The sequence below is a fragment of the Staurois parvus genome, unplaced genomic scaffold, assembly GCF_062004578.1.
Source record: "Staurois parvus isolate SC_StPar_1 unplaced genomic scaffold, SC_StPar_1.0 ptg000158l, whole genome shotgun sequence".
Lineage (NCBI taxonomy): Eukaryota > Metazoa > Chordata > Amphibia > Anura > Ranidae > Staurois > Staurois parvus.
This window is the reverse complement of record NW_028317954.1, coordinates 420,837-441,810: the sequence shown is the minus strand read 5'-3', so window position 1 is coordinate 441,810 and position 20,974 is coordinate 420,837. Positions and strand designations below refer to the sequence as shown.

Below are 20,974 nucleotides of genomic sequence, written 5' to 3'. Positions count from 1 at the left end.
TTGTGTAAAAAGGCTGTTTGATTCTGTCTTCTATGATCTTCCCCTCCTTCTACTTTCCCCAATCCATCTGCTGATAGAACAGAGCCTTGGGGGCAAACTGCACATGCTCTAGTTTGGTGTGTATTGCTAGAGAGCTTTTTTTTTTCTTGGGAGGCTGCATGTGGTCAGCACAGGGCCAATCAGCACTGTCCAGACAGAATGTCAGGGGTCCTGCAGCCTCATAGGACAATCAGGGGAAAATGAAAACTCCTTCTACGAGCTTTAACCAGTGCTCTGCTGAACACTGATAGAAGTCACAAGACTGCTCTAACTGCTGATGAGAAAAGGTATTTAGCAGTTTAAATTTCCATGTTGTGTGCACTGTGGGAGACCAGATATAGTGAATGCATGGCCCTGGGTTTAGTAATACTTTAAGTACACCCATTGAAGGAGGCCTTATTTTAAAACTCTTTACTTGCTATTTACTATTTGTAAAACACTATGTTATATTAATGTACTCATGTTTACCACAGGAAAATTTGATGATTTGGTGGTTCGTCACCAAGTGAAATATCTTGGTTTAATGGAGTATTTAAGGGTCAGAAGAGCAGGATTTGCCTACCGTAGAAAGTACGAGAACTTCTTACAGAGGTAATTCTCTACACTGGAAACACTGATGTATTTAAACTGATGCACTCTTCTAATGTATGTAATTCCCAGACTGCATTTTAATGATACATCCATCTGCATTTACAGTACATTGTATACTACTGCTGTTTACTGATAAACATTTAGTTTGGAATCACCCCACACATACAGTGAGGAACAGAAGTATTTGAACACCCTGCGATTTTGCAAGTTCTCCCACTTAGAAATCATGGAGGGGTCTGAAATTCACATTGTAGGTGCATTCCCACTCTTAGAGACAGAATTAAAAAAAAAATTCAGGAAATCACATTGTATGATTTTTAAAGAATTTATTTGTCTTGCACTGCTGAACATAAGTATTTGAACACCTGAGAAAATCAGGGTTAATATTTGGTACAGAAGCCTTTGTTTGCAATTACAGAGGTCAAACGTTTCCTGTAGTTCTTGACCAGCTTTGCACACACTGCAACAGGGATTTTGGCCCACTCCTCCACACAGAACTCCTCTAGATCTGTCAGGTTTCGGGGCTGTCGCTGAGCAACACGAAGTTTCAGCTCCCTCCAAAGATGTTCTATTGGATTTAGGTCTGGAGACTGGCTAGGCCACTCCAGAACCTTGATATGCTTCTTACGGTGCCACTCCTTGTTGTCCTGGCTGTGTGCTTCGGGTCGTTGTCATGTTGGAAGACCCAGCCATGACCCATCTTCAATGCTCTGACTGAGGAAAGGAGGTTGTTGCTCAAAATCTGACAATAAATGGCTCCATTCATCCTCTCCTTATTACAGTGCAGTCGTCCTGTCCCCTTTGCAGAAAAGCACCCCCAAAGCATGATGTTACCACCCCCACCGCACAGTAGGGATGGTGTTCTTGGGATGCAACTCATCCTTCTTTTGCCTCCAAACAGAACAAGTGAAGTTTAGACCAAAAAGTTCTACTTTGGTCTCATCTGACCACATGACTTTCTCTCATGCCTCCTCTGGATCATCCAGATGGTCATTGGCAAACTTCAGACGGGCCTGGACATGTGATGACTTGAGCAGGGGAACCTTCTGTGCAATGCATGATTTGAAACCATGACAGCGTAGTGTTCTACCGACAGTGACCTTTGAAACTGTGGTCCCAGCTCTCTTCATGTCATTGACCAGCTCCTCCCTTGTAGTTCTGGGCTGATTCCTCACCTTTCTTATCATCAGTGATACCCCATGAGGTGAGATCTTGCATGGAGCCCCAGTCCGAGGGAGACTGACAGTCGTCTTTAGCCTCTTCCATTTTCTAACAATTGCTCCAACAGTTGATCTATTTTCACCAAGCTGCTTGGCAATTGCCCTGTAGCCCTTTCCAGCCTTGTGGAGGTCCACAATTTTGTCTCTGGTGTCTTTTGACAGCTCTTTGGTCTTGCCCATGGTAGTAGTTGGCGTCTGACTGACTGTGGGGAGGACAGGTGTCTTTAAAGAGCTCAGATAGGTGCTACTAAGTTAAATTAATGAGTGGAGTAGGGTGGACTTTTTAAAGGCACAGTAACAGGTCTTTGAGAGCCAGAATTCTTGCTGTTTCTTAGGTGTTCAAATACTTATGTTCAGCAGTGCAAGACAAATAAATTCTTTTAAAATCATACAATGTGATTTCCTGAATTTTTTTTTTAATTCTGTCTCTCAGAGTGGGAATGCACCTACAATGTGAATTTCAGACCCCTCCATGATTTCTAAGTGGGAGAACTTGCAAAATCGCAGGGTGTTCAAATACTTCTGTTCCTCACTGTATAACTACACTCATTGATGTTCTCTTTTGTAAAGTTTTTTTCTTTTGGTTATAGATACTTTGACAGTCGCCTGGTAATGATAAAATAAACCTGCCACTAATCTGTTCAAATAAAACTAACCTTGCAAAAAAAAAATGCATGATCAAAAGCGGTGTGTGAACAATAAGTACATACAGAGCTTCACTATATTGCCAAAAGTATTGGGACACCTGCCTTTACATGTATATGAACTTTAATGGCATCCTAGTCTAATGCAGGCCATAGACGGGGAGAAAAACGGCAGATTTTTCTTTAAAAAAACGAACAATCGGTCGTTCAAGCGGCCGACGTTACCATCAATGGTAAAAAAAATCGGCCGATTTTCATCCTGTCTACAGCTGGCAAAAAGTGTCCCTGCAGAGAGCTTCGCTATTTCTTTGACAGTTCTCTGACAGTTCCTTGACATTTACAGCGGTTGCAACAATGTATCTATTTGTATCCATTTAGGATACAGATGTTTTTATTCGGAAACAAATAGATACAATGTTACAACCGCTGTAAATGTCAAGGAACTGTCAGAGAACTGTCAAAGAAATAGCGGAGCTCTCTGCAGGGTCACTTTTTGCCGTACTGGAATTCCTCTAATTTTTCATCCTCCTTCTTCTTCTCCTGCTTCATCATCATCCTCTTCTTCTTCTTCTTCATCATCATCATCCTCTTCTTCTTCCTCTTCATCATCATCATCCTCTTCTTCTTCTTCTTCTACTTCTTCCTCTTCATCATCATCATCCTCTTCTTCTACTTCTTCTTCTTCTACTTCTTCTTCCTCTTCATCATCATCCTCTTCTTCTACTTCTTCTTCCTCTTCATCATCTTCATCCTCTTCTTCTTCTTTTTCTTCTTTTTGTCTTCCTCTTGCAGGTCACTGCTCATGCGCAGATTTTTTATCTGTAAAAAATCGGCCGATTAGCCCATTATTGCCGCGAAAATCGGCCGATCGGCCGATTTTTTTCCAACTTTCCCGATTTAAAAAAACGGCCAAAATACCGAAAAACGGCCGACCAAATCGCCCACTAACGATCCGAAAATCGGCCGATTTTATTTTCGGACGAAAAATCGGCCGATTTTCGACCCATCTATGGCCTGCATTAGTCAGTAGGGTTCAATAGTGAGTTGACCCACCCTTTGCAGCTATAACAGCTGCAACTCTTTTGGGAAGGCTGTTCACAAGGTTTAGGAGTGTCTATGGGAATGTTTGACCATTCTTCCACAAGCGCATTTGTGAGGTCAAGCACTGATGTCGGACGAGAAGGCCTGGCTCGCAGTCTCCACTCTAATTCATCCCAAATGTGTTCTATTGGGTTGAGGTCCCTTCACTGGAACTAAGGGGCGACCCCCAACCCCTGAAAAACAATCCATACAACATAATCCCCCCTCCACCAAACTTTTCACTTGGCAAAATTCAGTCAAGCAGGTACCGCTCTCCTGGCAACCGCCAAACCCAGACAGGTCCATTGGATTGCCAGACAGAGAAGTGGGATTTGGCACTCCAGAGAACATGTCTCCACTGCTCTAAAGTCCAGTGGTGGCCTTTTTTACACCACTGCATCCAACGTTTTGCATTGCACTTGGTGATATAAGGCTTGGATGCAGCTGCTCGGCCATGAAAACCGTTCCATGAAGCTCTCTATGAACTGTTGTGCTAATCTGAAGGCCACATAAAGTTTGGAGTTCTTTAGCTATTGACTCTTTAGACAATTGGCGACTTCTGGCGACTTCTGCGCACTGTGTGCTGTCATTTTACGTGGCCTACCACTTCGTGGCTGAGTTGCTGTTGTTTCCAGTTGCTTCCACTTTGTTATAATACCACTAACAGTTAACCGTGGAATATTTAGTAGCAAGGAAATTTCACAGATGGACTTATTGCACAGGTGGCAACCTATCACGGTACCATGTTTGAATTCACTGAGCTCCTGAGAGCGACCCATTCTTTCAAAAATGTTTGTAGAAGGAGTCTGCATGTCTAGGTGCTTGATTTTACACATGTGGCCATGGAGGTGATTGGAACACCTGAATCAAATGATTTGGAGGGGTGTCCCAATACCTTTGGCAATATAGTGTATGCTATATGGAATTATTGATGCTTCCTGTAAATGTCAAGCTTGGCTTTACTCCATCCAGACTCCCAATTGATCAGTGGGGCTGCCTATCACATAAACTTCATAAACGGCAAAATCTTATATTTCTGGAAGTATCTGAAGTTTTTGTATGTATTTTTTAAAGGCATCCTCTACTTGTGCATTTCTGCATATTTAGTTTAAATTGGCAAGGATAGTAACAGGTATGCTGTAGGCAAAGTGACAAATCAACTGACTAAACAAATTAAGTTCACCACACACATTGCAATCTGCTTATGCCATCCTTTAGATCTACCAACAGCTTTGTAGTGCAAAGGTCTACCTGTCTGGATACAAGTTAAATAGATTATTTAGGTAGGTATTCATATTGCATTTTTTTAAATCAAAATGAGACTACAAAAATTGTACTCTCATATTATAGCATTTGTAGTGAGCTTTAAACCCAGATTGTTGGATTTAATTTCCAACTAGGTAAACAATTCTCTTTTTAACCGCTTAAGGACTGCCCTATAGCAGATATACTGCTACAGAGCGGCACCTGTGTGCACAATCACGTATATATATGTAATTTTGCAGTTCTGGGTAGGGGCATGCGCGAGCCACACTCGCACCCTACCCGCGCCGCCGTTTGCGGCCACAGATGTCAATCACTGAGTCCCGGCCGGTAGTTACCCGCCAGCGCCCGGTGATTACAGAGCATCTCCGACGGGGAGGAAGATTGTTTTGTTTACAAGCAATCTTCCTCCCTGTCAGCTTGAGCACACTGCTCAGGATGGCTGTGCACAGTACAGCTATCCCGATCAGTGTGCTTACAGTGAAGAACACCCCCCCGCCCCCTGTTAAAGCACACAGTTAACCCTTTGATCGCCCCTCACATTAACCCTTTCCTGCTCAGTGCCATTAGTACAGTGTCAGTGCTTTTGTTTTAGCACTGATCAGTGTATTAGTGTCACTGGAGTTAGTTTCCCCCCCCCCCAGTGTCAGAATGCCCACAGCAGTCCCACTATAAGTCGCTGATCGCTGCCATTACTAGTAGAAAAAAAAAATCCCATTATCTAAACCGCCATTTGTAAACGCTATAACTTTCACATAAACCAATTAATTTACACGTATTGGGATTTTTTTTAGCAAAGACATGTCACAGAATACATTTTGGCTTAAATTTATGAAGAAATTAGATTTTTTAAATTTTTTTTTACTGGACATGATAATATTGTTTTTTTTCTCAGAATTGTCGATATTCTTTTGCTTATAGCGCAAAAAATAAAAAACGCACAGGCGATCAAATACCACCGAAAGAAAGCTCAATTCATGGGGAAAAAAGGACACAAATTTTGTTTGCATGACTGTGCAATTGTCAGTTAAAGTAATGCAGCTCCGTAATGCAAAAAATGGCCTGGTCATGGAGGGGGGTAAATACTCAGGATGTCAAGTGGTTAATATGTCAATCCAGAAAACGTTATTTAATTTAAGATACCATCTTTCATGCTACTGAGACCAGAATATTTCCGTTTAGAAGGCAGTGTTTGCTTCTATTCCAGGTGATTTTAGTATAGATCCAATACCTCCAAAAATGAGATCTTGAAAACATATTACAAGCCAGTATGTGAAAGAACTATGAAATGCTTTTGGTAAAATTGGCAGTTTCTTTCTCATGCTATATATGCGTAAGCATTTGGGATTCAAGCACAGACATTGTTTCAGCTTTGTTGCATAGTGCCAGTAAGTGATCATACCTGGTTCTTCAGCTCCTCCATATGTGTCAGTAAAATGAAAAAAAATTATTTGCAATTATTAGTTATTTTGGTAAATAAGGTAAACCTGTCTTCACTTTGAATACCCAATTATGTGTTAGCAAATATCCTGTTTTTACATTTTCCTCCGACATGATTAGGTATTTGAAGTGAACACCAATATTCACTTTGCTTTGAGCATCTCAAATTGAAAAAAGGTCCTATTAATATAAACTAAAACCAATGTATCCCCAAAAGACTTAAGCACTGCATAATGCCACCTTTCAGAAGCAAAAACTTTTTTTTAACCACTTGCCCTCTAGAGGATTTAACCCCCTTCCTGACAAGGCCATTTTTTTGCAATACGGCGCTGCGTTACTTTAACTGACAATTGCGCAGTCATGCAATGCTGCACCCAAATTAAATGTATGTCCTTTTTTTCCCAGAAAATGGAGCTTCTGTTGGTGGTATTTGATTGCCTATGCGGTTTTTATTTTTTGTGCTATAAACAAAAACAATCCGACAATTTTGAGAAAAAAACAATATTTTTGACTTTTTGCTATTAAACATGTCCAGTAAAAAAAAATTAAAATCAAATTTAGTTATAAATTTAGACCAAAATGTTACATAGTTATATAGTTAGTCTGGCTGAAAAAAGAAAAAAGTCCATCCAGTTCAACCATAGAAAAAAAAAAAGTTATAATCCTATACACACAGTTTATCGAAGGCAAAAAAACCAGCAAAGCATGATCCAATTTGCTCCTGCTGGAAAAAAATGCCTCCCCGAGAGGCAATCAGATATTCCCTGAATATTCCCTGGATCTACTTTACCTATAAATGTTAGTATCCAGTTATATTCTGTGTATCTAAGAAAGAATCCAGACCTTTTTTGAAGCAATCCACTGAGCTGGCCAGAACCAACTCTTGAGGGAGTCTATTCCACATTTTCACTGTGGAAGAAACCTTTCCGTGTTTGGAGATTAAATTTATTTTCCTCCAGATGTAAAGAGTGCCCCCTTGTCCTCTGTGATGACCTCAGGGTGAACAGCTCTACACCGAGTTCACTATATGAACCACTGATGTATTTATACATGTTGATCATATCCCCCCTTATCTCCTCTTCTCAAGAGAGAATAAATTCAGTTCCTCTAATCTTTCCTCATAGCTGATCTCCTCCATACCTCTTATCAGTTTAGTTGCCATTCTCTGTACTTTCTCAAGTTCCCCAATGCTCTTTTTGTGAATTGGTGCCCAAAACTAAACTGCATATTCCAGATGAGGTCTTACTAATGATTTGTACAGGGGTAATATGATATCTCTCTTTCTCTGGAGTCTATACCTATTTTAGTACAAGAGAGGATTTTGCTCGCTTTAGAAACCGCAGCTTGGCATTGCATGCCATTATTAAGCTTGTGATCTACCAGATCCCCAGATCCTTCTTCACTATTGATTCCCCCAGTTGTACTCCCCCTAGTATGTATGATGCATGCATATTCTTAGACCCCAAGTGCATAACGTTACCTTTATCAACATTAAACCTCATTTGCCACGTAGTTGCCCAATTAAACAGTGCATTGAGGTCGGCTTGTAAGTTGAAGACATCCTGTAACGACGTTATTCCACTGCACAGCTTGGTGTCATCTGCAAAGACTGAAATGGTATTTATAATCCCAGACCCTATATTGTTTATAAATATATTAAAAAGTAAGGGTCCCAACACTGAACCTTGGGGTACACCACTGAGGACCCTAGAGCATTCAGAGTATGAATCATTAACCACTACTCTTTGAATACAATCTTTTAGCCAGTTTTCTATTCATTTACATACAGATTTTTCCAAGCCCTTTACCCTTACACATAAGCCATGTGTGGGGAACTGTATCAAACGCTTTTGCAAAATCCAAGTATACCACGTCCACCGCCAAAGGTTTGCTCACCCCCTCATAAAAAGAAATCAGTTCTGTTTGACAACTTCTGTCTTTCACGAATCCATGCTGTCTGTTGCTTAAAATATTTTTTTCCAGCAAGAACTCATCTATGTGGTCTTTTATTAACCGCTTGCCGCCCTGCCACTGTGTTTATACGTGTGCAGGGCGGCAGTGGAGCGCAAAACCACGTTTAAAAACGGGTTCCGCGCTCCCGACACTTTCGCGGGCAGGGGGCGCGCGCGCGCGCGCCCGCCGACCCGCGGGTGATCCGATTCGATCCAGGAGGGATCAATCATTAGATTTCAGCCAGTGATTTCTGGCTGAAATCGGATGATCGGTCCCTGTCCTATCCTGTCCTGTGTTGATATTTACACAGGGCAGGATATGATGTCATTCTTCTCTCCCTGGACACATTCCGTTCCAGACAGAGAAGAAGAGACATTTAAACGTGAGTAAAACACTACACTAACAGTTAGAACACACTCTAGGACACATTTAACCCCCTGATTGCCCCCCCCCAGTTAACCCTTCACTGCCCTGTCACCAGTGTACCTGATCAGTGAAGCGATTTTTATTGATCACTGTATCAGTGTCGCTGGCGACTTCCAATAGTGCTAGCGCCCCTCCCAGATAGCGCCAGTTTGCCCCCCAGTACACCAATAAAGCCATTTAACCCCTTAATTTCCCCCCCCACCCCCCCAGTTAACCCCTTAACTGCCCTGTCACCAGTGTCACTGATCAGTGAAGCGATTTTTACTGATCACTGTATCAGTGTCGCTGGCGACTTCCGATAGTGTTAGCGCCCCTCCCAGATAGCGCCAGATTGCCCACTAATACACCAGTAGTCCCGTCTAACCCCTTGATCGCCCCCCCCCCCTGAGTTGACCCCTTCACTGCCCTCTCACCAGTGTCACTGATCAGTGAACCAATTTTTACTGATCACTGTATTAGTGTCGCTGGCGACTTCCGTTAGTGTTAGCGCCCCTCCCAGATAGCGCCAGATTGCCCGCTAATACACCTGTAGTCCCGTCTAACCCCTTGATCGCCCCCCCCCCCTCCCCGAGTTGACCCCTTCACTGCCCTGTCACCAGTGTCACTGATCAGTGAACCAATTTTTACTGATCACTGTATCAGTGTCGCTGGCGACTTCCGTTAGTGTTAGCGCCCCTCCCAGATAGCGCCAGATTGCCCGCTAATACACCAGTGATCCCGTCTAACCCCTTGATCGCCCCCCCCCTCCCCCCTGAGTTGACCCCTTCACTGCCCTCTCACCAGTGTCACTGATCAGTGAACCAATTTTTACTGATCACTGTATTAGTGTCGCTGGCGACTTCCGTTAGTGTTAGCGCCCCTCCCAGATAGCGCCAGATTGCCCGCTAATACACCAGTAGTCCCGTCTAACCCCTTGATCGCCCCCCCCCCCCCTCCCCGAGTTGACCCCTTCACTGCCCTGTCACCAGTGTCACTGATCAGTGAACCAATTTTTACTGATCACTGTATCAGTGTCGCTGGCGACTTCCGTTAGTGTTAGCGCCCCTCCCAGATAGCGCCAGATTGCCCGCTAATACACCAGTGATCCCGTCTAACCCCTTGATCGCCCCCCCCCCCCCTCCCCCCTGAGTTGACCCCTTCACTGCCCTGTCACCAGTGTCACTGCTCAGTGAACCAATTTTTACTGATCACTGTATCAGTGTCGCTAGCGACTTCCAATAGTGTTAGTGCCCCTCCCAGATAGCACCAGTTTGCCCGCTAGTACACAGATAATCACATTTGACCCCTTGATTGCCAGGAACACGCTTACTTGCACGCTAAACCTTCATTGCTAGTATAGTGTCTGATTGGATCAATATCTTTGATCAGATCAGCGCTATACCAGCATTCACATTACTTTAGTATCCCCAAAAACGCAGTGTTAGCGGGATCAGCCCCAACACCTGCCAGCACCTGCGTTTAGCCCCTACGCCCCCCCTTCTCCCCCGGCAAGTGCAGTGTCAGTAGATAACTGTCACTTGATACATATTACACACAAAACCGCAGTGTTCACAGAATCAGGCCTGATATCTGTTAGCACTTGTCGGTAAATTTTTTGTAGCGGTTCAAGCAGTCCCTGACAGCCAGGCGCTCTTTTTCCCGTGAGTCGCACTAGGTACCTGTAAATTTAGTGGCCAAAATGTCTAAGCAAAGGTACACTAGTGAAGAGGCCTATAGGATTCTGAGCATGTCAAGTGAGAGCGAAGGGGAAGACTCACTGGCAGAATCAGGCTCAGAATACGAACCTATAGACAGCAGCGGCACCCTGACAGCTAGCTCAGGCGACGAGGAAGTGGTCCCTGCTAAGGTCAGGCGTACCCGATCCCATTCACAGGTTGCTGAGGTGGTACAAATGCATGATGACTCTCATATGCAGCAGAGTGCCAGTACTAGTGCCGCAGTATCTTTTGGTGAACTGGCAAGCACCAGCGGCCTAGTACGTCCTGGTCGTAGGCATACCAGCACTGCAGTATCACTTGGTGACGTGGCGAGTCCCATAAGTGCAGTACAAGCTGGTGCGGTGGCGAGCACAAGTAGTGTCCCGCGGCCACCAAGAATTCGCAGACAGGCCCGTAGAGCCCCTAGTGTCCTTCCGGATGTGCTTGCAAATCCCGATTGGCAGCCCACAAATTCTGCAGCACCCGTACTTCCCCCATTCACTGCCCAACCCGGAATTCAGGTGGAAACAGCAAATTTAAATACTCCCCTTAATTTTTTTGAGCTGTTTTTCACAGAAGATCTTTATGCATTGATTGTGGATCAAAGCAATTTATATGCACGCCAATTTATCGCCGCCAACCCAAATTCAAACCTTGCCAGACCATTCGCATGGAAACCCATTACGGTTTCCGAATTTAAAGTTTTTTTGGGCCTAACCCTCAACATGGGCATTAATGATAAAAATCAATTGCGGTTGTATTGGTCCACCGACCCTCTTGTTCACATGCCCGTGTTCTCTGCTGCCATGGCCAGGCATAGATATGAGAGTATAATGCGTTTTATGCACTTCTACGACAACTCACTCAGTCTTCCTCGGGGTGACCCTGAATTTGACCGGCTCCACAAAATTCGGCCCCTCGTAAATCACTTTAACCAAAAATTTGCAGATGTGTATACTCCCCAGAAAAACATCTGCATCGATGAGTCCCTCATTCAATATTCTGGCCGCCTTGTAATCAAACAATATCTCCCCAGCAAGCGTGCCAGATATGGGATCAAGATGTATAAGACCTGTGAGAGGGCAACAGGCTATACATGTAAGTTTCGGATTTACGAGGGAAAAGATAGTTACTTGGAGCCCCCCGGATGCCCAGACTACATGGGGAGCAGTGGCAAGATAGTTTGGGACTTGGCGTCATCCTATTTCCACATGGGGTACCACTTATACGTGGACAATTTTTATTCAAGCGTGCCACTATTTAGACATTTGTTCAATTTGGGAATTTGCACATGTGGCACTGTGCGATCTAATCGCCGAGGCTTCCCCCAACGGCTTGTAAATACCCGTCTTAAAAAGGGGGAAAAAGCCTGCTTGAGAAATGAAGAATTGCTCGCAGTGAAGTGGAAGGACAAACGGGATGTTTACCTCCTGTCTTCCATTCATGCAGATACGACCGTCCAAATTACCACGGCAACTGGTGTTGTTGAGAAGCCCCTCTGTGTCCACGATTATAACCTTAACATGGGAGGGGTGGACTTCAATGACCAGATGATGCAGCCGTATTTAGTTTCCCGAAAATCCAAACGCTGGTACATAAAAGTGTCAGTTTATTTATTTCAATTGGCTCTATATAATGCTTTTGTTCTCTATAAAGCAACTGGACATAGTGGATCATACCTAAATTTCCAGTTAGAGAACATCAGGGCCCTTTTGTATCCAGAAGGTGCTGTGCCCCAAATCCCTCTCCCAGATGCAGTTAGCCGTCTGCATGAGAGACATTTTCTCGATACCATTCCTGGTACCCCAACCCAAAGAAGACCCCAAAAAAGATGTCGTGTCTGCAGCAAACGTGGAATTAGGCGTGACAGCCGCTATTGTTGTCCCTCCTGTCCTGGCCAACCTGGCCTCTGCATCAAGCCCTGCTTCCGCCTCTACCATACACTAGTGAACTATTAGTATAGGGTACAGCACGGCACAGATCAGGGCACATTTACACAGGGTCTCAAAAGATGTTCGGTAGTCAGGAAACTGGCTATCGCATTTGGAGAGACCCTACCAGCTGTTTAAATGTTTGAAGTTTGGAAAAAAAAGTTAAAAAAAATAAAAAAAATAAATAAAAGTACAAATACCCCCCAAAAAAATAAAAAATGTAAAAACCAAAAATAGTTATAGTTTTTTTTGTTGTTGTCATTTTTGTGATTGTTCGACTTTCACTGGTTTATTGTTGTTTTATTGTTAACCATTTCTGTTTGCAGGAATGCTTTCAGCTGCAGCGCTGACCTGTTTATTCTGACAGCAACAGGAACTTGCTCTCAGAATAGACATAAGTCAGCGTGAGCAGCGCTGTTGGATGAGATTTTTCATCCGCAGTTATAAAAAACAGAATATATGCCAAAGCATGGGGGCCTGGGGTGGCCTGTGGGTGGATGGCCCCTATGCTTCGGCATATATATTTTATATTTGTTGGCACATTTCATGTGTGCCCACCATTAGAAGTGGGTGGATTGAGGGAGGTTTCTAATGGTGGGCATACCACCACACACTTTTCCTTATAAAGTTGTTTTATTGAGTTTATGTTTTATTGTTAACCATTGTTGATTTTTTTGCAGGAACGTCAAACTGCAGCACTGACCTGTTTATTCTGACAGCAACAGGGTCTTGCTTTCAGAATAGACATAAGTAGGTGTGTGCAGTGCTGTCGGATGAGATTTTTCATCCGCAGTTAAAAAAAAGAAAATATATGCCAAAGCATGGGGGCCTGGGGTGGCCAGTGGGTGGATGGCCCCCATGCTTCGGCATATATATTTTATATTTGTTGGCACATTTCATATGTGCCCACCATTAGAAGTGGGTGGATTGAGGGAGGTTTCTAATGGTGGGCATACCACACACTTTTTCTGGCAGAGATTTCTTCTCTTTTTTTTCATTCAGCCCACAGGCTGCATAAAGAAAAAAAGAACATAGCATATACACCCAACAAGGACCAGTGACGTACTGGTACATCACTGGACTTTGAATGGTTATACCAGGGTGATGCCTGCAGCTGCAGGCATCATCCTGGTTTTATTTTTTTCAGCCGGAAATGGGCTTTCATGTAAAAGCATTCCTAGTGGTTAATTAGCTGCAGAATTGCCTTTACAAGCAGCGGGAGAAAATGGCCCCCCCTCCCCCTCCCTGAGATTTGCTTTCCAAAAAGGGGTCATTTGGGGGTGTTTGTTCTATCCTGGTATTTTAGCACCTCAAGAGATGTGATGGGCGGTCAGAAAGTAAAAGCTGTGTAAATTTCAAATTATCTATACCATAGTTTGTAGACGCTATAACTTTCACACAAAGCAATCAATATACACTTATTGGGATTTTTTTTACCAAAAACATGTAGCAGAATACATTTTGGCTTAAATTTATGACTAACTTTGAGTTTACGATATATTTTTTATAGCTGAAAGTAGAAAAAATTGTTTTTTTTTCAAGATTTTCGTGTTTTTTTGTTTATAGCGCCAAAAATAAAAAGCGCACAGGTGATCAAATACCACCAAAAGAAAGCTCTATTTGTGTGAAAAAAAGGACGTAAATTTCGATTGGGTACAGCATTGCATGACCGCGCAATTATCATTTGAATTAGTGCAGCGCTGTATAGCAAAAAAAGGCATAAATTACAGTATCTATACCATAGTTTGTAGACGCTATAACGTTCACACAAAGCAATCAATATACACTTATTGGGATTTTTTTTACCAAAAACATGTAGCAGAATACATTTTGGCTGAAATTTATGACTAACTTTGAGTTTACGATATATTTTTTATAGCTGAAAGTAGAAAAAATTGGTTTTTTTTCAAGATTTTCGTGTTTTTTTTGTTTATAGCGCCGAAAATAAAAAGCGCACAGGTGATCAAATACCACCAAAAGAAAGCTCCATTTGTGTGAAGAAAAGGACGTAAATTTTGTTTGGGTACAGCATTGCATGACCGCGCAATTATCATTTGAATTAGTGCAGCGCTGTATAGCAAAAAAAGGCATAAATTACAGTATCTATACCATAGTTTGTAGACGCTATAACGTTCACACAAAGCAATCAATATACACTTATTGGGATTTTTTTTACCAAAAACATGTAGCAGAATACATTTTGGCTGAAATTTATGACTAACTTTGAGTTTACGATATATTTTTTATAGCTGAAAGTAGAAAAAATTGTTTTTTTTTCAAGATTTTCGTGTTTTTTTGTTTATAGCGCCAAAAATAAAAAGCGCACAGGTGATCAAATACCACCAAAAGAAAGCTCTATTTGTGTGAAAAAAAGGACGTAAATTTCGATTGGGTACAGCATTGCATGACCGCGCAATTATCATTTGAATTAGTGCAGCGCTGTATAGCAAAAAAAGGCATAAATTACAGTATCTATACCATAGTTTGTAGACGCTATAACGTTCACACAAAGCAATCAATATACACTTCTTGGGATTTTTTTTACCAAAAACATGTAGCAGAATACATTTTGGCTGAAATTTATGACTAACTTTGAGTTTACGATATATTTTTTATAGCTGAAAGTAGAAAAAATTGGTTTTTTTTCAAGATTTTCGTGTTTTTTTTGTTTATAGCGCCGAAAATAAAAAGCGCACAGGTGATCAAATACCACCAAAAGAAAGCTCCATTTGTGTGAAGAAAAGGACGTAAATTTTGTTTGGGTACAGCATTGCATGACCGCGCAATTATCATTTGAATTAGTGCAGCGCTGTATAGCAAAAAAAGGCATAAATTACAGTATCTATACCATAGTTTGTAGACGCTATAACGTTCACACAAAGCAATCAATATACACTTATTGGGATTTTTTTTACCAAAAACATGTAGCAGAATACATTTTGGCTGAAATTTATGACTAACTTTGAGTTTACGATATATTTTTTATAGCTGAAAGTAGAAAAAATTGTTTTTTTTTCAAGATTTTCGTGTTTTTTTGTTTATAGCGCCAAAAATAAAAAGCGCACAGGTGATCAAATACCACCAAAAGAAAGCTCTATTTGTGTGAAAAAAAGGACGTAAATTTTGATTAGGTACAGCATTGCATGACCGCGCAATTATCATTTGAATTAGTGCAGCGCTGTATAGCAAAAAAAGGCATAAATTACAGTATCTATACCATAGTTTGTAGACGCTATAACGTTCACACAAAGCAATCAATATACACTTCTTGGGATTTTTTTTACCAAAAACATGTAGCAGAATACATTTTGGCTTAAATTTATGACTAACTTTGAGTTTACGATATATTTTTTATAGCTGAAAGTAGAAAAAATTGGTTTTTTTTCAAGATTTTCGTGTTTTTTTTGTTTATAGCGCCGAAAATAAAAAGCGCACAGGTGATCAAATACCACCAAAAGAAAGCTCCATTTGTGTGAAGAAAAGGACGTAAATTTTGTTTGGGTACAGCATTGCATGACCGCGCAATTATCATTTGAATTAGTGCAGCGCCAAACAGCAAAAAAAGGCCTGGTCATTAAGGGGGGTAAATCCTCTGGGGCTCAAGTGGTTAAGCTCTCCAATATTTTCCCAACTACAGAAATTAAACTAACAGGTCTATAATTCTTTAAGGACCCATGAGTGTATAACATCCGGTCCGGGTGCTTTATTCACCTTTATACTGTCTAAATATTTTTGGATCATATCAATTTTGAGCCAATGTGGATTATCTGGAGCTGTGTCAATACCATGCCCATTATGGACAAGAGCTCCCCCATGTTCCTTTGTATACTCAGAGCTGAAGAAGGTATTAAATAAATTTGCCTTCTCTTTGTCCCCAGTCACCCACTCCAGATTATTTTGTAAAGGGCCTACATGCTCAGACCAGACCTTTTTACTATTAATATATTTGAAGAATTTTTTGGGGTTGGTCCTGCTATCTTTTGCAATCTGTCGTTCATTTTCAATTTTTGCGGCCTTTATTTCCTTTTTGCATATTCTGTTATATTCTTTGTAATGTTTAAACGATGATAGCGTTCCTTCATTTTTATATTTAATAAAAGCTCTTTTCTTATTATCTATGTATTCTGCTTTATGTCTTTGCTAAAAAAATCCCCAATACATGTAAATTAATTGGTTTACGTGAAAGCTATAGCGTCTACAAATGGCAGTATATATACTGGATTTTTTTTTTATATACTAGTAATGGCGGCAATCTGTGACTTATTGCGGGACTACGGCAGGCATTCTGACATTGGGAGGGAACTCGCTAACTCACTGACATCCCCACTAATACAATGATCAGTGCTAATAAAAAGCACTGACACTGTACTAATGACACTGGGCAGGAAGGGGTTAACATCTAGGGCGACCAAAGGGTTAACTGTGTGCTGTGTGTTTTTTACTGTGTGCTGTGCTTTACTATGTAAGCACGCTTCATACAAAGCAGCGTGCTGGAGCTGACAGAGGAGAGATTTGTATTGTTTACATATAGACCTCTCTCCCATCAGTGATACTCAGCGATTGCCGGGTGCTGGAGGGCCATCACTGGGTACCCGGTGAGCGACAGCTGAAGCCGCCAATGGTGTATTGTCCTACCTGGAAATACAGAAACACACACATATATATATATATATATATATATACAGTTGTGTTCAAAATAACAGCAGTCAGACATCACTAACCTGATCAATCACTGTTTTTGGTAGAAATGATATTTCTACATGGCAAATAATTTACTAGCAGGTGTAGTAGAGTAAACAGAAATCCAACAGACCCAACAGTAATGACATGCATGCTGCTGATTCTGTGTAATTGAATCACTAATTGAAAGGGGCATGTTCAAAATAATAGCAGTGTGGAGTTCTATTAGTGAGGTCATTCATTCTTTGAAAAACAGGTGGCAATTATTGCCCTTATTTAAGGAAGGAAGGCAGCAAAGGTTGTACATGTTGGTTACAGTGCATTTCTCTCTGAAATTCTGAGGAAAATGGGTTGTTCCAGACACTGTTCAGAAGAACAGCATACCTTAATATAAAAGTTGATTGGAGAGGGGAAAACCTATAAAGAAGTGCAGAAAATGATAGGCTGCTCAGCTAAAATGATCGCAAATGCTTTAAAATGGTAACCAAAACCTGAAAGACGTGGAAGAAAGTGAAAAACTACCATTTGAATGGATAGAAGAATAGACAAAATGGCAAGGACTCAGCCAACAATCAGCTCCAGGAAGATCAAAGAAGGTCTAAAGTTACCTGTGAGTACTGTTACAATTAGAAGACGCCTATGTGAAGCCAAGCTATCTGCAAGAAGCCATCGCAAAGTCCCACTGTTGAAAGCAAAAACATGTGCTGAAGAAGTTACAATTTGCCAAAGAGCACATTGACCTGCCTAAAGAGAAATGGCGCAACATTTTGTGGACTGATGAAAGTAAGATTGTTCTTTTTGGGTCTAGTGGCTGGAGACAGTTTGTCAGACGACCCCCAAACACTGAATTCAAGCCACAGTACACTGTGAAGACAGTGAAGCATGGTTGGGCAAGCATCATGATATGGGGATGTTTATCATACTACAGTGTTGGGCCTATTTATCACATACCAGGGATCATGGATCAGTTTGAATACATCAGAATACTTGAAGAGGTCATGCTGCCTTATGCTGAAGAGGAAATTCCCTTGAAATGGGTGTTCCAACAAGACAACGACCCCAAACACACCAGTAAACGTGCAACATCTTGGTTCCAGACCAACAAGATTGACGTTATGGAGTGGCCAGCCCAATCCCCGGATCTTAATCCAATAGAAAACTTGTGGGGTGACATTAAAAAAATGCAGTTTCTGAGGCAAAACCAAGAAATAGAGAACTGTGGAATGTAGTCCAATCATCCTGGGCTGGAATACCTGTTCACAGGTGCCAGAAGTTGGTTGACTCCATGCAACACAGATGTACAGCAGTTCTCAGAAACAGTGCTTATACAACTAAATATTAATTAAGTGATTCAAAGGAAAGCAAAATCTTCAAACATTTTTCAGTTTACAGTGGGGCAAAAACGTATTTAGTCAGCCACCAATTGTGCAAGTTCTCCCACGTAAAAAGATGAGAGAGGCCTGTAATTGGCATCATAGGTAGACCTCAACTATGAGAGACAAAATTAGAAAAAAAATCCAGACAATCACATTGGCTGATTTGAAAAGAATGTATTTGCAAATTATGGTGGAAAATAAGTATTTGGTCAATATCAAAAGTTCATCTCAATACTTTGTTATATATCCTTTGTTGACAATGACAGAGGTCAAACGTTTCCTGTAAGTCTTCACAAGGTTGGCACACACTGTTGCTGGTATGTTGGCCCATTCCTCCATGCAGATGTCCTCTAGGGCAGTGATGTTTTGGGGCTGTTGCTGGGCAACACGGACTTTCAACTCCCTCCAAAGGTTTTCTATGGGGTTGAGATCTGGAGACTGGCTAGGCCACTCCAGGACCTTAAAATGCTTCTATCGAAGCCACTCCTTCGTTGCCCGGGCGGTATGTTTAGGATCATTGTCATGTTGGAAGACCCAGCCACGTTTCATCTTCAATGCCCTTGCTGATGGAAGGAGGTTTGCACTCAAAATCTCACGATACAAGGCCCCATTCATTCTGACCTGTACATGGATCAGTCGTCCTGGTCCCTTTTGCGGAGAAACAGCCCCAAAGCATGATGTTGCCACCCCCATGCTTCACAGTAGGTATGGTGTTCTTTGGATGCAACTCAGCATTCTCTCTCCTCCAAACACGACGAGTTGTATTTCTACCAAACAGTTCTATTTTGGTTTCATCTGACCATATTACATTCTCCCAATCCTCTTCTGGATCATCCAAATGCTCTCTAGCAAACTTCAGACGGGCCCGGACATGTACTGACTTAAGCAGGGGGACACGCCTGGCACTGCAGGATCTGATCCCTGGCGGCGTAGTGTGTTACTGATGGTAGCCTTTGTTACGTTGGTCCCAGCTCTCTGCAGGTCATTCACTAGGTCCCCCCGTGTGGTCCTGGGATTTTTGCTCACCGTTCTTGTGATCATTTTGACCCCACGGGGTGAGATCTTGCGTGGAGCCCCAGATCGAGGGAGATTATCAGTGGTCTTGTATGTCTTCCATTTTCTAATTATTGCTCCCACAGTTGATTTGTTCATACCAAGCTGCTTGCCTATTGCAGATTCAGTCTTCCCAGCCTGGTGCAGGTCTACAATTTTGTTTCTGGTGTCCTTCGACAGCTCTTTGGTCTTCACCATAGTGGAGTTTGGAGTGTGACTGTTTGAGGTTGTGGACAGGTGTCTTTTATACTGATAACAAGTTCAAACAGGTGCCATTGATACAGGTAATGAGTGCAGGACAGAGGAGCCTCTTAAAGAAGACGGTACAGGTCTGTGAGAGCCAGAAATCTTGCTTGTTTGTAAGTGACCAAATACTTATTTTCCACCATACTTTGCAAATAAATTCTTTCCAAATCAGCCAATGTGATTGTCTGGCTTTTTTTTCTCATTTTGTCTCTCATAGTTGAGGTCTACCTATGATGCCAATTACAGGCCTCCATCATCTTTTTAAGTGGGAGAACTTGCACAATTGGTTCCTGACTAAATACTTTTTTGCCCCACTGTATATAGTGAATGTTTGAGTTTGTAAAGAAGAATACAAACACTGCTATTTTTTTGAACAGTCTAATATTCACTTTTCTTCAATTTTTTTAGAGGAACAACACAAATTTGATATATTTTTCTTCATGTTTTGATTTGTAATAGAATGTGTAGTGTTCCCAATGCATTTGTGTGTATGGAAATAAAAGCTATTAGAAGGATTTTGAGCTTTATTCACTTTTTTCAACACACTGCTATTATGTTGAACACAACTGTATATACGTGATTTTGCACAGCCCTGCAGAAATAGTTCTGCTATAGGGTGGTCAAGAAGTGGTTAAGAAAGCCTTGCAGCAAAAAAAAAAAAAAAAAAAAAAAGTTTGCTATGGACAGCTCTGTAGATAAAAGTGCCAACTGCCCTCAAATCAACAAAACTAAAGTTGAAGACAAAAGAGTCCTCCAAAACAGGAAGGTGGCAAAGGAGGTGACTGTCTAAAGAGCCAGTATTTAGAAGTAAAGCATCATTTCCTACTGGTCCTTAATTATTATCTTTCTCTGCAGTTTGTCAGCTTTCCCTGCAACAACTTCCAATACACTAACGCTATGACTGCTTTGAGCCCCTCTTTTTTAGTGAGAGGCCTGGCTAATCCAGAATCCTTATTGGCCTCTTTAACTCAGCTGGCCATAGTGCAAAGACATTCAGTACATTATAGTTAAAAAAAAATTGTCTCATGCTGATTTGCACATAAATTCCTTAGGATCAGATATACAGTACATTAAATGTATTGTTGCATTAGCACTGCTGAAATATTTGCAGACAACACTACTTCCTACTAATGAGTATTGTTCTCATGTGCCTAGGTATAAATCACTGTGCCCATATACCTGGCCTAGTTGGGCTGGATCTGCCCATGAAGGTGTAGAGAGATTGGTGAAGTACATCGGTTACCAACCCAATGAGTACAAACTTGGAAGGTAAGCCATGAAAATATTTGTACATATAACTTAAAGATAATATTTTAAGATTTATGTATCAAGGTA

The 20,974-nt window shown here is 41.6% G+C and overlaps 1 protein-coding gene across 1 annotated transcript in view; it reads left to right on the top strand.

Annotated features, from left to right (window-relative positions):
• MYO1H (myosin IH) overlaps window positions 1-20,974 on the top strand; it is a 142,034-nt gene that overhangs the window by 74,554 nt on the left and 46,506 nt on the right. The window contains exons 19-20 of the mRNA XM_089675765.1: window positions 513-630; window positions 20,795-20,908. Of these exons, the coding sequence (XP_089531891.1) occupies window positions 513-630; window positions 20,795-20,908 (232 nt within the window). The remainder of the gene's footprint in view (window positions 1-512; window positions 631-20,794; window positions 20,909-20,974) is intronic.